The 13,426-nt window shown below is 38.8% G+C and overlaps 1 protein-coding gene across 5 annotated transcripts in view; it reads right to left on the bottom strand.

Annotated features, from left to right (window-relative positions):
* Positions 1-13,426, bottom strand: part of PHKB (phosphorylase kinase regulatory subunit beta) — a 255,172-nt gene that overhangs the window by 201,882 nt on the left and 39,864 nt on the right. For all 5 annotated transcript variants that reach the window (XM_058708055.1, XM_058708056.1, XM_058708054.1 and 2 more), the window contains one exon: positions 12,114-12,252. In XM_058708055.1, coding sequence (XP_058564038.1) covers positions 12,114-12,252 — 139 coding nt within the window. The remainder of the gene's footprint in view (positions 1-12,113; positions 12,253-13,426) is intronic.

The raw sequence follows: 13,426 nt of genomic DNA, 5'->3' as shown, positions 1-13,426 counted from the left end.
CACAAGCTTCCAAAACTCAATCAGCAGGAAATAGAAAGCTTGAACAGACCCATAACCAGCGAAGAAATTGAATCAGTCATCAAAAATCTCCCGACAAATAACAGTCCAGGACCAGATGGCTTCCCAGGGGAGTTCTACCAGACGTTTAAAGCAGAGATAATACCTATCCTTCTCAAGCTATTCCAAGAAATAGAAAGGGAAGGAAAACTTCCAGACTCATTCGATGAAGCCAGCATTACTTTGATTCCTAAACCAGACAGAGACCCAGTAAAAAAAGAGAACTACAGGCCAATATCCCTGATGAATATGGATGCAAAAATTCTTAGTAAGATACTAGCAAATCGAATTCAACAGCATATAAAAAGAATTATTCACCAGGATCAAGTGGGATTCATTCCTGGGATGCAGGGCTGGTTCAACATTCGCAAATTAATCAATGTGATACATCACATTAATAAAAGATAAGAACCATATGATCCTGTCAATCGATGCAGAAAAGCCATTTGACAAAATTCAGCAACCTTTCTTAACAAAAACCCTCGAGAAAGTTGGAATAGAAGGAACATACTTAAACATCATAAAAGCCATTTATGAAAAGCCCACAGCCAACATCATCCACAATGGGGAAAAACTGAGAGCTTTTTCCCTGAGATCAGGAACACGACAGGGATGTCCACTCTCACCACCGTTGTTTAACATAGTGTTGGAAGTTCTAGCATCAGCAATCAGACAACAAAAGGAAATCAAAGGCATCAAAATTGGCAAAGATGAAGTTAAGCTTTCACTTTTTGCAGATGACATATTATACATGGAAAATCCAAGGGACTCCACCAAAAGCCTGCTAGAACTGATAAATGAATTTAGCAAAAATGCAGGATACAAAATCAATGTACAGAAATCAGTTGCATTCTTATACACTAATAATGAAGCAACAGAAAGACAAAGAAACTGATCCAATTCACAATTCCACCAAGAAGCAAAAAATACCTAGGGATAAATCTAACCAAAGATGTACAAGATCTGTATGCTGAAAACTATAGAAAGCTTATGAAGGAAATTGAAGAAGGTATAAAGAAATGGAAAGACACTCCATGCTCATGGATTGGAAGAATAAATATTGTCAAAATGTCAATACTACCCAAAGCTATCTACACATTCAATGCAATCCCAATCAAAATTGCACCAGCATTCTTCTCAAAACTAGAACAAGCAATCCTAAACTTCATATGGAACCACAAAAGGCCCCAAATAGCCAAAGTAATTTTGAAGAAGACCAAAGCAGGAGGCATCACAAATCCAGACTTTAACCTCTACTACAAAGCTGTCATCATCAAGACAGCATGGTATTGGCACAAAAACAGACACATAGACCAATGGAATAGAATAGAAACCTCAGAACTAGACCCACAAACGTATGGCCAACTAATCTTTGACAAAGCAGGAAAGACTATCCAATGGAAAAAAGACAGTCTCTTTAACAAATGGTGCTGGGAGAACTGGATAGCAACATGCAGAAGATTGAAACTAGACCACTTTCTTACACCAGTCACAAAAATAAACTCAAAATGGATAAAGGACCTGAATGTGAGACAGGAGACCATCAAAACCCTAGAGGAGAAAGCAGGAAAAGATCTCTCTGACCTCAGCCACAGCAATTTCTTACTTGACACATCCCCAAAGGCAAGGCAATTAAAAGCAAAAATGAACTACTGGGACCTCATGAAGATAAAAAGCTTCTGCACAGCAAAGGAAACCACCAACAAAACTAAAAGGCAACCAACGGAATGGGAAAAGATATTTGCAAATGACATATCGGACAAAGGGCTAGTATCCAAAATCTATAAAGAGCTCACCAAACTCCACACCTGAAAAACAAATAACCCAGTGAAGAAATGGGCAGAAGACATGAGTAGACACTTCTCTAAAGAAGACATCCAGATGGCCAACAGGCACATGAAAAGATGCTCAACGTCGCTCCTCATCAGGGAAATACAAATCAAAACCACACTCAGATATCACCTCATGCCAGTCAGAGTGGCCAAAATGAACAAATCAGGAGACTATAGGGCTGAAGAGGATGTGGAGAAACGGGAACCCTCTTGCACTGTTTGGAATGCAAACTGGTGCAGCCACTCTGGAAAACAGTGTGGAGGTTCCTCAGAAAATTAAAAATAGACCTACCCTATGACCCAGCAATAGCACTGCTAGGAATTTACCCAAGGGATACAGGAGTACTGATGCATAGGGGCACTTGTACCCCAATGTTTATAGCAGAACTCTCAACAATAGCCAAATTATGGAAAGAGCTTAAATGTCCATCAACTGATGAATGGATAAAGAAATTGTGGTTTATATACACAATGGAATACTACGTGGCAATGAGAAAGAATGAAATATGGCCCTTTGTAGCAACGTGGATGGAACTGGAGAGTGTGATGCTAAGTGAAATAAGCCATACAGAGAAAGACAGATACCATATGTTTTCACTCTTGTGTGGATCCTGAGAAACTTAACAGAAACCCATGGGGGAGGGGAAGGAAAGAAAAAAAAAGAGGTTAGAGTGGAAGAGAGCCAAAGCATAAGAGACTCTTACAAACTGAGAACAAACTGAGGGTTGATGGGGGGTGGGAAGGAGGGGAGGGTGGGTGATGGGTATCGAGGAGGGCACCTTTTGGGATGAGCACTGGGTGTTGTATGGAAACCAATTTGACAATAAACTTCATATATTGAAAAAAAAATGTAACTGATTTCTGTACAATGATTTTGTATCCTGAGTCATTGCTGAATTCATGTTATCAGTTCTAGCAGACTTTTGGTGGAGCCTATCGTGTTTTCCATTCATAATATCATGTCATCTGCAAAAAGTGAAATCTTGACATCATCATTGCCAATTTTGATGCCTTTGATTTTCTATTGTTGTCTGATTGCTGATGCTAGAACTTCCAACACTATGTTAAACAACAGCGTTGAGAGTGGACATCCCTGTCCTGTTCCTGACTTCGGGGGAAAAGCTCTCAGTTATTCCCCACTGAGGATGATATTAGCTGTGAGCTTTTCATAATTGGCTTTTATGATGTTTAAGTATGTTCCTTCTATCCCGACTTTCTCAAGGGTTTTTATTAAGAAAGGATGCTGGATTTTGTAAAATGCTTTTTCTGCATCGATAGAGAGGATCATATGGTTCTTTTCTTTTATTAATGTGATGTATCACATTGTTTTGCGATTGTTCAACCAGCCCTGCATCCCAGGAATGAATCCCACTTGATCGTGGTGAATAACTCTTTTTATATGCTGTTGAATTCGATTTGCTAGTATCTTATTGAGAATTTTTGCATCCATATTCATCAGGGACATTGGCCTGTAGTTCTCTTTTTTTGCTGGGTGTCTTTCTGGTTTAGGAATCAAAGTAATGCTGGCTTCATAGAATGAGTCTGGAAGTTTCCCTTCCCTTTTGATTTTCTGGAACAGCTTGAGAAGAATAGGTATTATCTCTGCTTTAAATGTCTGGTAGAATTCCCTTGTGAAGCCATCTGGTCCTGGACTCGTATTTGTTAGGAGATTTTTTGATAAGTGATTCAAGTTCTTCACTGGTTATGGGTCTGTTCAAGTTTTCTATTTCTTAGTGTTTGAGTGTTGGAAGTGTGTCGGTGCTTAGGAATTTGTCCATTTCTTCCAGGTTGTCCAGTTTGTTGGCATATAATTTTTCATAGTATTCCCTGATAATTGCTTATATCTCTGAGGGATTGGTTGTAATAATTCCATTTTCATTCATGATTTTATCTATTTGGGTCATCTCCCTTTTCTTTTTGAGAAGCCTGGCTAGTGGTTTATCAATTTTGTTTATTTTTTCAAAAAACCAACTCTTCGTTTCATTGATCTGCTCTACAGTTTCTTTAGATGCTATATTGTTTAATTCTGCTCTGATCTTTATTATTTCTCTTCTTCTGCTGGGTTTGGGGTGTCTTTACTGTTCTGCTTCTATTTCCTTTAGGTGTGCTGTTAGATTTTGTATTTGGGATTTTCCTTGTTTCTTGAGATAGTCCTGGACTGCAATTATTTTCCTCTCAGGACTGTCTTCGCTGCATCCCAAAGCGTTTGGATTGTTGCATTTTCATTTTCATTTGTTTCCATATATTTTTTAATTTCTTTTCTAATTGCCTGGTTGACCCATTCATTCTTTAGTAGGGTGTTCTTTAACCTCCATGCTTTTGGAGGTTTTCCAGACTTTTTCTTGTGGTTGATTTCAAGCTTCATAGCATTGTGGTCCGAAAGTATGCAAGGTATGATTTCAATTCTTGTATACTTATGAAGGGCTGTTTTGTGACCCAGTATGTGATCTATCTTGGGGAATGTTCAATGTGCACTCGAGAAGAAAGTATATTCTTTTGCTTTGGGATACAGAGTTCTAAATATATCTGTCAAGTCCATCTGATCCAATGTATCATTCAGGGCCCTTGTTTCTTATTGACCGTGTGTCTAGATGATCTATCCATTTCTGTAAGTGTTAAAGTCCCCTGAAATTACCACATTCTTATCAATAAGGTTGGTTATGTTTGTAATTGTTTTATATATTTGGGGGTTCCCGTATTTGGCGAATAGACGCTTATAGTTATTAGCTCTTCCTGATGGATAGACCCTGTAATTATTATATAATGCACTTCTTCATCTCTTGTTACAGCCTTTAATTTAAAGTCAGTTTGTCTGATATAAGTATGGCTACTCCAGCTTTCTTTTGACTTCCAGTAGCATGATAGATAGTTCGCCATCCCCTCACTTTCAATCTGAAGGTGTCCTCAAGTCTAAAAGGAGTCTCTTTTTGTAGACAGCAAATAGATGGGTCTTGTTTTTTTGACCATTCTGATACCGTATGTCTTTAGGTTGGAACATTTAGTCCATTTACATACAGTGTTATAGAATGATATGGGTTTAGAGTCATTGTGATGTCTGTAGGTTTCATGCTTGTAGTGATGTCTCTGGTCCTTTGTGGTCCTTGCAACATTTCACTCACAGAATCCCCCTTAGTATCTCTTGTAGGGCTGGTTTAGTGGTGATGAATTCCTTCATTTTTTTTTTTTGAGAACACCTTTAACTCTCCTTCTATTCTGAATGACAGACTTGCTGGATAAAGGATTCTCGGCTGCATATTTTTTCTGTTCATCACATTGAAGATTTCCTGCCATTCATTTCTGACGTGCCAAGTTTCATTAGATAGATCCGTCACTAGTCTTATCAGTCTCCATTTATATGTTAGAGGGTGCTTATCCCTAGCTGCTTTCAGAATTTTCTCTTTATCCTGGTAGTTTGCCAGTTTTGTTATGATATGTCACACAGAAGATCAATTCAAGTTACGTCTGAAGAGAGTTCTCTGTGCCTCTTGGATTTTAATGCCTGTTTCCTTCCCCAGATCATGGAATTTCTCAACTATGATTTGTTCAAGTACACCTTCAACACCTTTTTCTCTCTTCCTCTTCTGGAATCCCTATTATATGGATGTTGTTGTGCTTGATTGCATCACTTAGTTCTCTAATTCCCCCCTCATACTCCTGGATTTTTTTATCTCTCTTTTTCTCAGCTTCCTCTTTCCATAATTTTATCTTCTAATTCACCTATTCTCTCCTCTGCCTCTTCAATCCGAGCTGCGGTCTCCTCCATTTTATTTTGCACCTTGTTTATAGCATTTTTTAGCTCTTCCTGACAGTTTCTTAGTCCCCTGATCTCTGTAGCAATAGATTCTCTGCTCTCCTCTATACTTTTTCAAGCTCAGGGATTAATTTTATGATTATTATTATTCTATATTCATGGTCCGTTGTATTGCTTAAATCGTTTTTGATCAGTTCGTTAGCTGTCGCTACTTCCTGGAGTTTCTTTTGAGAATTCTTCCGTTTCATCATTTTGGATAGTCCCTGGAGGGGCGCGGAACTGTGGGGCATGTCCACTGTGCTGTCTGGAATAACTTGTGTTGGTTGGCGGGGCTGCAGTCAGACCTGATATCTGTCCCCACCCCACAGCTAGGGCCACAGTCAGACTGGTGTGTACCTTTTCTTCCCCTCTCCCAGGGGCAGGTCTCACTGGAGTGGTGTGGTCCCCTGTCTGGGCTACTTGCACACTCTCAGGCTTCGGTGCTGCTTTGATGGGATCTGGCATATTAGCCGGGGTGGATCGCAAGGTGTACAGGGGCGGGAGGGGCAGGCTTAGCTTGTTTTGCCCCGGGTGGTCCCCTGTGGGCGGGGCCCTGCAGCACCAGGAGGCAGGCAGAACAGTCTATGGATGGATCCATAGAAGCACAGCACTGGGTGTTTGCAAGGTGCAGGCAAGTTCGGTGACCCTTTCTTCCCCACTGAGGTGAGCTCTGTCTTCCGGGGCTCAAATATTCTCTCTCCTGGTGTCCTCTTGCCCTCCTGCTCTCCGAGCCAAGCTGCTGACTTAACATTCCAGATGTTAAGTCCTGCTTGCTGTCAGAACTCACACATTCCAGCCCCTCCCATTTTGCAAGTCAGACTGGGGCTCTGCCTTGCCAGGTGGGCTGCCCCTCCACCGCCCTGGCTCCTTCCCACCAGTCCGTGTAGCATGCACTGCCTCTCCGCCTTTCCTACGCTCTTCCATGGGCCTCTTGTCTATGCTTTGCTCCAGAGAGTCTGTTCTGCTAGTCTTCTGGCAGTTTTCTGGGTTATTTAGGCAGATGTGGGTGGAATCTAAGTGATCAGCAAGACGCGGTGAGCCCAGCATCCTCATATACCGCCATCTTCTCCTATTCCATCTTGAAACCATAAAACTCTTAGAAAAAAAACATGGGCAACAAAGTTTTCAACAATGGCCATAGGAACATTTTTCTAAATATGTTTCCTCAGGCAAGGGAACCAAAAGCAAGATTAAACCATTGGGGATGCCAAAATGAAAAGCTTTTGCACAGCAAAGGAAACCAGCAATGAGGCATAACAGCAACCTACTGAGTGGGACAATATATTTGCAAGTGATATCTTTGAGAGGGAGTTAATATCCAACATATATAAAGAACTTAACACAATTCAACACACAAAAACCAAATAGTTCAATTAAAAAATGGGCAGAGGACTGGAATGGATATTTTTCTAGAGAAGACCTACACACGTCCAACAGACACATGAAAAGGTCAGCGTCACCAATCATGAGAGAGTGCAAATTAAAACACAATGAGATATCATTTACATCTCTCAGAATGGCTAAAATCAAAATCACAAGAAATAACAATTGTTGGAGAGGATGTGGACACTTTGTGTGTCAGTGGAGGAAATGCAAATTGGTGCAGCTACTGTGAAAAACATTGTGGAGGTTCCTCAAAAATGTAAAAATAGAATTACCATATCATCCAGTAATTCTTCTACTTGGTATTTACCCAAAGAAAATGAAAAAACTTACTCAACAAGATATATGCACCCAAAATTTTTTGTAGCATTATTTACAATAGTAGCCTAGGTATAGAAAGAATCCAAGTGTCCAATCATTGATGAATGGTTAAAGAAGATGTAATATATGTACACACACACACATACACACACACACATTACTCAGCCAGAAAAAGAATGAAATCTTGCTATTTACATTAACATGTAAATTTTCTATTTCTTCCTGCTTCAGTTTTGTTAGGTTATATGCATCTAAGAAATTTATACGTTTCTTCTAGGTAGCCCAATGTGTTGGGAAATAGTCTTTCATAATATTCTCTTATAATCCTTTGTATTTCTGTGGTATTGGTTGTTATTTCTTCATTGCTGATTTTGAGTCCTTTTTTTTTTTTTTTTTGAGTCTGGCAAAACGTCTACCTTTTTTGTTCATCTTTTCAAAGAACCACTTCCTGGTTTCATTAATTATTCTGCTTTGTTTTTATTCTCTGTTTCATTTATTTCTACTCTAATCTTTATTATTTCCTTTCTCCTACTAGCTTTGTTCACTCTTCTTTTTCAAGCTCCATTCGTTGTAATATTAGGTTGCTTAGCTGAAATTTTTCTTAAGACAGACCTGCATTGCTTAAGATGGACTGCAATCACTCCTTTTCGAACAGGTTTTGCTTTATCCCCCAAATTTTGGACCATTCTGTTTTCATTTTCATTTGTCTGCATGTATTTTTTATTCTGTTTGTCCGTTGACCCATTTCTTATTTGTTAGAATGTTATTTAGTTTCCATGTATTTGTGCCCTTTCCAGATTTTTTCTTGTGATTACTTTCTATTTTCATATCGTTTTGGTCAGAAAAGATGCATAACATTATTTCAGTCTTTTTGAATTTATTGAGACTTCTTTGGTGACCTAACATGTGATATCTTTTGGAGACATTCCATGTACACTTGAAAAGAATATGTATTCCACTGCTTTTGAATGGAATGTTCTGAATGTATCTGTTAGGCCCAATTGACCCAATGTGTCATTCAAGGCCACTGTTTCCTTGTTGATTTTCTGGCCAAATGATCTATCCATTGATATAAGCAGAGTGTTAAAGTCACCCACTATTATTGTATTCCTGTCAGTTTCTTCATTTATGTCCGTTAATAGTTGCTTTATGTATTTAGGTGGTAGCATGGTGGGTGCATAAATAGTTACAATTGTTATACCATCCTGTTGGACTGTTCCTTTTATCATTATGTAGTGTCCTTTATCTCTTATTATAGTCTTTGTATTAAAGTCTATTTTGTCTGATAAAAGTATCGCTACCCTATCTTTCTTTTAGCTTCCATTTGTATTATAAATGTTTCTCCATCCCTGTACATTCAAGTATTCACTGAAAAATCAGCAGATAGCATTATGAGGTTTCCCTTATTTGTAACTGCTTTTTCTCTTGCTGCCTTTGAAATGTTTTGTTACTACTTTTTGCCATTTTAATATTATGTTTCTTGGTGTGAACCTCCTTAGGTAATTTCACTGCGGGCTCTCTGTGATCCCTGAATCTGGATATGTTTACTTCCCCAGATTTGGAAAGTTTTTGGTTTTATTTCTTTCTTTGATTTTATTTCTTCAAATACATTCTCTGTGCCCTTCCTCCTGGGATCCCTATAATGTGAACGTTATTACATGTGATGGTGTTGCTGAATTCCCTTAACCTATTCTCATTTTTTATTATATTTTTTTCTCTTATTATTCAGCCCAGTTGCTTTCCTTTATCTAGTCTTCCAGGTCGCTGATCCACTCTTCTGCCTCCTCTGATCTTCTACTGATTCCCTCTAGTGTATTTTTTATTTCAATTACGGACTTTTATATCTCTGACAGGTTCTTTTTTATATTTTATCTTCTGGAAGGTCTCACTGATATCCTCCACTCTTTTCTCAAATCCAGTGAGTATCTTTATGACCATTACTTTGAATTCTTAATTAGACATATTGCTTACTTCTATTTCATTTAGATCTTTTGTTGTGGTTTTGTCTTTTTCTTTCATTTGGGATATATTTCTCTGTCTCATTTTGTCTAACAATCTATTGGTTTTCATGTATTAGAAAAGTCAGCTGCATCTCCTGATCTTGAAAGTCATGGCCTTATGAAGAAGAGGTCCTGTAATGCCCTATAGCACAATGCTCTCTCTTTACCAGAACCAGGTACTTTAGGGGTATCTCCTATGTGGGTTGCATGTGCCCCACTGTTGTTAAGCCACATTTGCCTTCAGTTTTTTAGGCTACAATGGCTCACTTTGCCTGTTGTGGTTTCAGCAGGTAGGGTTTTGCTACCTGTTAAGAAGCCAATCTGTGGATGCATCAGGCTTCTATTTGGGTAGTGTCACCAGTTAGACCAGATGTCTGCCCTCAGCCCATCTGCTGGGGCTGGTTGCACTGACCTTAGGGGCGGTCTCCCTTCCTTGTCCTCTGACAAGTTTTCATTAGTGGTTGGGGCTAGCAGTCAAGCCAGATGGCTGTCCCCAGTCTGTCATCTGGAACTGCAGTCACACCGGCCTGCAGGACACTCTCCCTGCTTTGTCCCCTGAAAGGCTTTCATTTGTGGGCAGGACCATCAGTCAGCACAGATGCCTGCACCCAGTCTATCTGCCAGGACCGCAGTCACACTGATTGGCAAGGCACTGTCTCTGTGCTGCTAGCTATAAACTTCAGCTGCTGGGGCTGTGGACTTGCTAGTGTGGATGGTTATCTTCCCCACTCCTCAGGGCAGGAGTCACTGTAAAATGGTGCCAGTCCCAGCCAGGGTTGCTTGCAGGGTGGGTTGGGGCAGGAGGTGCTTTGGAGACACGCCTACCAAATGGGGCTGATCCCCAGGAGAACGCAGGGCAGGGTGCTTAGTACTAGCAGGATAAGTAGAAAGTGTTTGTGCTGGTTCTGCAAGTGTCCTGCTTTCTAGGCTACACAGGGGGAAAGAAATGGCACCTGACACCTCTTTTGTTCTCAGAAGAAGTCTCCTAAAGATCCTCAAGATCCTTGTCCCTCCAGCACTTGTTCTTACAAGAGTTATTTACATTAGTAAATAAATCTTTTTTATGAACACCCCACATGCTTTTCAAACTGTGTGACCACATTACTTCTTATGCTGGCTCTTTAAAGGCAGGTGTTCGGTTTCCTATCACCCTCCAGCTCTGCCAGAGCTAAACCTGCTAATTTTTAAAGGAAGAATTAAGCCTTGCTGATTGTAAAAACTCCAGAATTCAAGCCCCACTAGCTTTCAAAGTTTAATGTTATAGATAGCCATCTTCCCAGTGTGGGTCCCCTGTGCCTGGAGTGCCATGTGGAGCCTGATCCTTTCACTCCTCTGTGCTGGTGGTGTGCATCCCCTTTGTGGTTAGTCTCCCAGGGGGTCTGGCTCCCAACCATGTCTCTGCCCTTCCTACTCTTTTCGATGTGGCCTCCTCTCTACAGTTAACTGTGTAAAGTCCGTTCTGTCAGTCTTTTGGTCATTTTCAGAGTTAGTTACACTAACGTGGCTGTTATCTTGGGTGTTTGTGGGACAAAGTTACCTCAGGATCCTTCTGCTCTACCATCTTCCTGAATCATTTCTTTAGTCTTTCTTACTCTAAATTATATTCATAACTACTTTCTAATCTTCTCTGATAGCTACATTTTTTAAGAGTCCAGGCAAGTTGACTTATAAGTAGCCACAATTTGCCTTTGTCTGATTGCTTATTCATAGGTAGATCTATTTAATCATTTTGGTAAGAAGTCAACATGGGCAATGTGCACTTAGCACTGTGTCACAGTGAAGCAACTCCTGTCCTTACTAGCCTGACCACTTGGTTAAAGTATTACTGGCATTCTCTGTACTCATAGGACCAGTATTAGCTTGACATTCAAGGAAACTGTACTGTGCTCACATAGAATGTTAGGAAATGCTTGTAGTGACGTTAGCAAACAAGTGTGCTAAAGGCCATTACTTCATATTATCTCAGTATTTGATTTTCTAAGTGCAACACATCAATAATTTTCAACAGAGGACTCATGTTCACGTGAAAGATACAATTTTCAAATCAGAAGTACATGCATATGTTTCACTTTCAGAAAATTAATATTCAGAAACCTAATCTTAACAATGGTTAAAATGTTTATCTCTGATGGTGAGTCAGGACACACACACTGAATGTTTTCCATATATTACAAAATAAGAAGATATTTTGTATTGTAAAGGGATTTTTTTTAACTTTATAAAATAATTATTTGATTTACAACCAGATTTAACAAGTGATAAATATCTCCATGAATTGCATGGGGAAAAAATACTAAACTAGAGTGGGGTGGGGTGCAGTGGGGGGTGTCCTGGCCCTGGCTCTATCATTAACTAGTTGTGTATTTTTGGAAAAATCTGTTAACTACCTGGGCCCCAGTTTTATCATCTGCAAAATTCAATCAACCATTAATCCTTCTGATTGAAAGCAAATAACTCAAAGAGAATGAGCAGATAATTCTGCCAAAAAGTAATGATGATTTAAAAACCTACAGCTGAAAAAAATTTTGGTCACAAGGTCATTAAACTGTTAGAACTAGTCTGGTGTAAATCCTTAGGAAAACTTAAAATTTGTTTAGAGGCCTTGAGCAGTCACAGATCACACACAATGAGTCATCAGCAGAGCCAAAATATAGATGCTCAGTTCAACGTGGGCCAACGAAACCCTATTATCCAGACTTACAGTTACTAGAAGAGCACACACCAGCTTACCTGTATGCAAGAGCCAAAGCCCAGGCCCCAGCAGCACAGTAAAGACTGTCATGGATTTTTGCCTTGTGATCATCACCGCAAGTTTTAGTGGGAAAGAGACCTGTGGTTGGACTTTGATATAGCAGCAACGTTGACTTCACTGGAATGGAAGACAAGAAAAAGAATGAACTGTACAGCCATCCATTTCCCTTGGGCTGAAGATCTCAATCCTCTTTCGTTTCCTCATCCTACTGCTGATAATTCTGTTGTTCCTAAACATACCAATAGTATACAACTTTTTAGAATGCAGAAATTACTTCATGTAAGTCACTCCAGCACAAGTGGGAATCCACTCTGCAGGAAGGGTATTTCTACTTTTGAGGATAGGACTCAGCTAATTAGCAATTAAAAAGCTTTTAGCATATCATACTTAATATCAGTAAGTGTTGTAACATCAGATACAGAAAAAAAAAGATCAATATCTTTTTATTATTGTTTTCAACAGAAGTTCAATAGGGAAACAAAACAAATGTACAACATAGAGTGGCATTAATGGCTAAATCCAAAGCCAGCTCCACTGCTAAATAAACCAGAATCATATTTTCCATGATGACTAATTTGTGCCTAGACTTCTGAGAAATATATTCATTTTACATATTATACTATACAGGCTAGAGATATGTTTATCATTTCAAAACCAAATCCCATTCTCATATGACATGAAAACAAGTAAATAATTATTTTGAGAACATTTTACTTAAAAAAAAGTCTGACATTAATGTTTTATTACCTTTTATAAGAATCCTAAAATATAAAAATACACACACTAAAACTATATTTCCTAAAAGTGATTTTATTCCTAAATATAAATGATTTTCACCAAAATGCATTAAATTACTCTAATCTAGATTGACGTATGTCAACTACTTTTAGGACAGTTTTTCAAAGGTCCAAAGCATTCTTCTCCTTCACAGAGATTAAAGAATTAACTTTCTTCTTTTTCTCAGACAAACCTGACATTATCATTATCATTTCTTTTAGAATGTCAGGGTATTTATCATTTTTCCCAGAGGAAAGAATTGGTCCTTAAAGTCTCAAGTAAACAACTGACATTTCTTTAAAAAGGTATTTACATTTCTTCATCTAGTTATGGCTACAATGATAATAAAAGGGCCACATAAGAACATATTCTAGAATTTTAACTAAAATAAGATGAATTAAGGTTTTATATGAGATTAACACAAACAGCAACAACAAAAAAAATCCTTATCTTAGAGAAATAAATAAATTAAATTTTATATTATTTGCCATACAAGGCCACATAAATGGCACAA

The sequence above is a fragment of the Neofelis nebulosa genome, chromosome 17, assembly GCF_028018385.1.
Source record: "Neofelis nebulosa isolate mNeoNeb1 chromosome 17, mNeoNeb1.pri, whole genome shotgun sequence".
NCBI lineage: Eukaryota > Metazoa > Chordata > Mammalia > Carnivora > Felidae > Neofelis > Neofelis nebulosa.
Note: the sequence above shows the minus strand (reverse complement) of the source record. Positions and strands in the feature narration are given on the sequence as shown.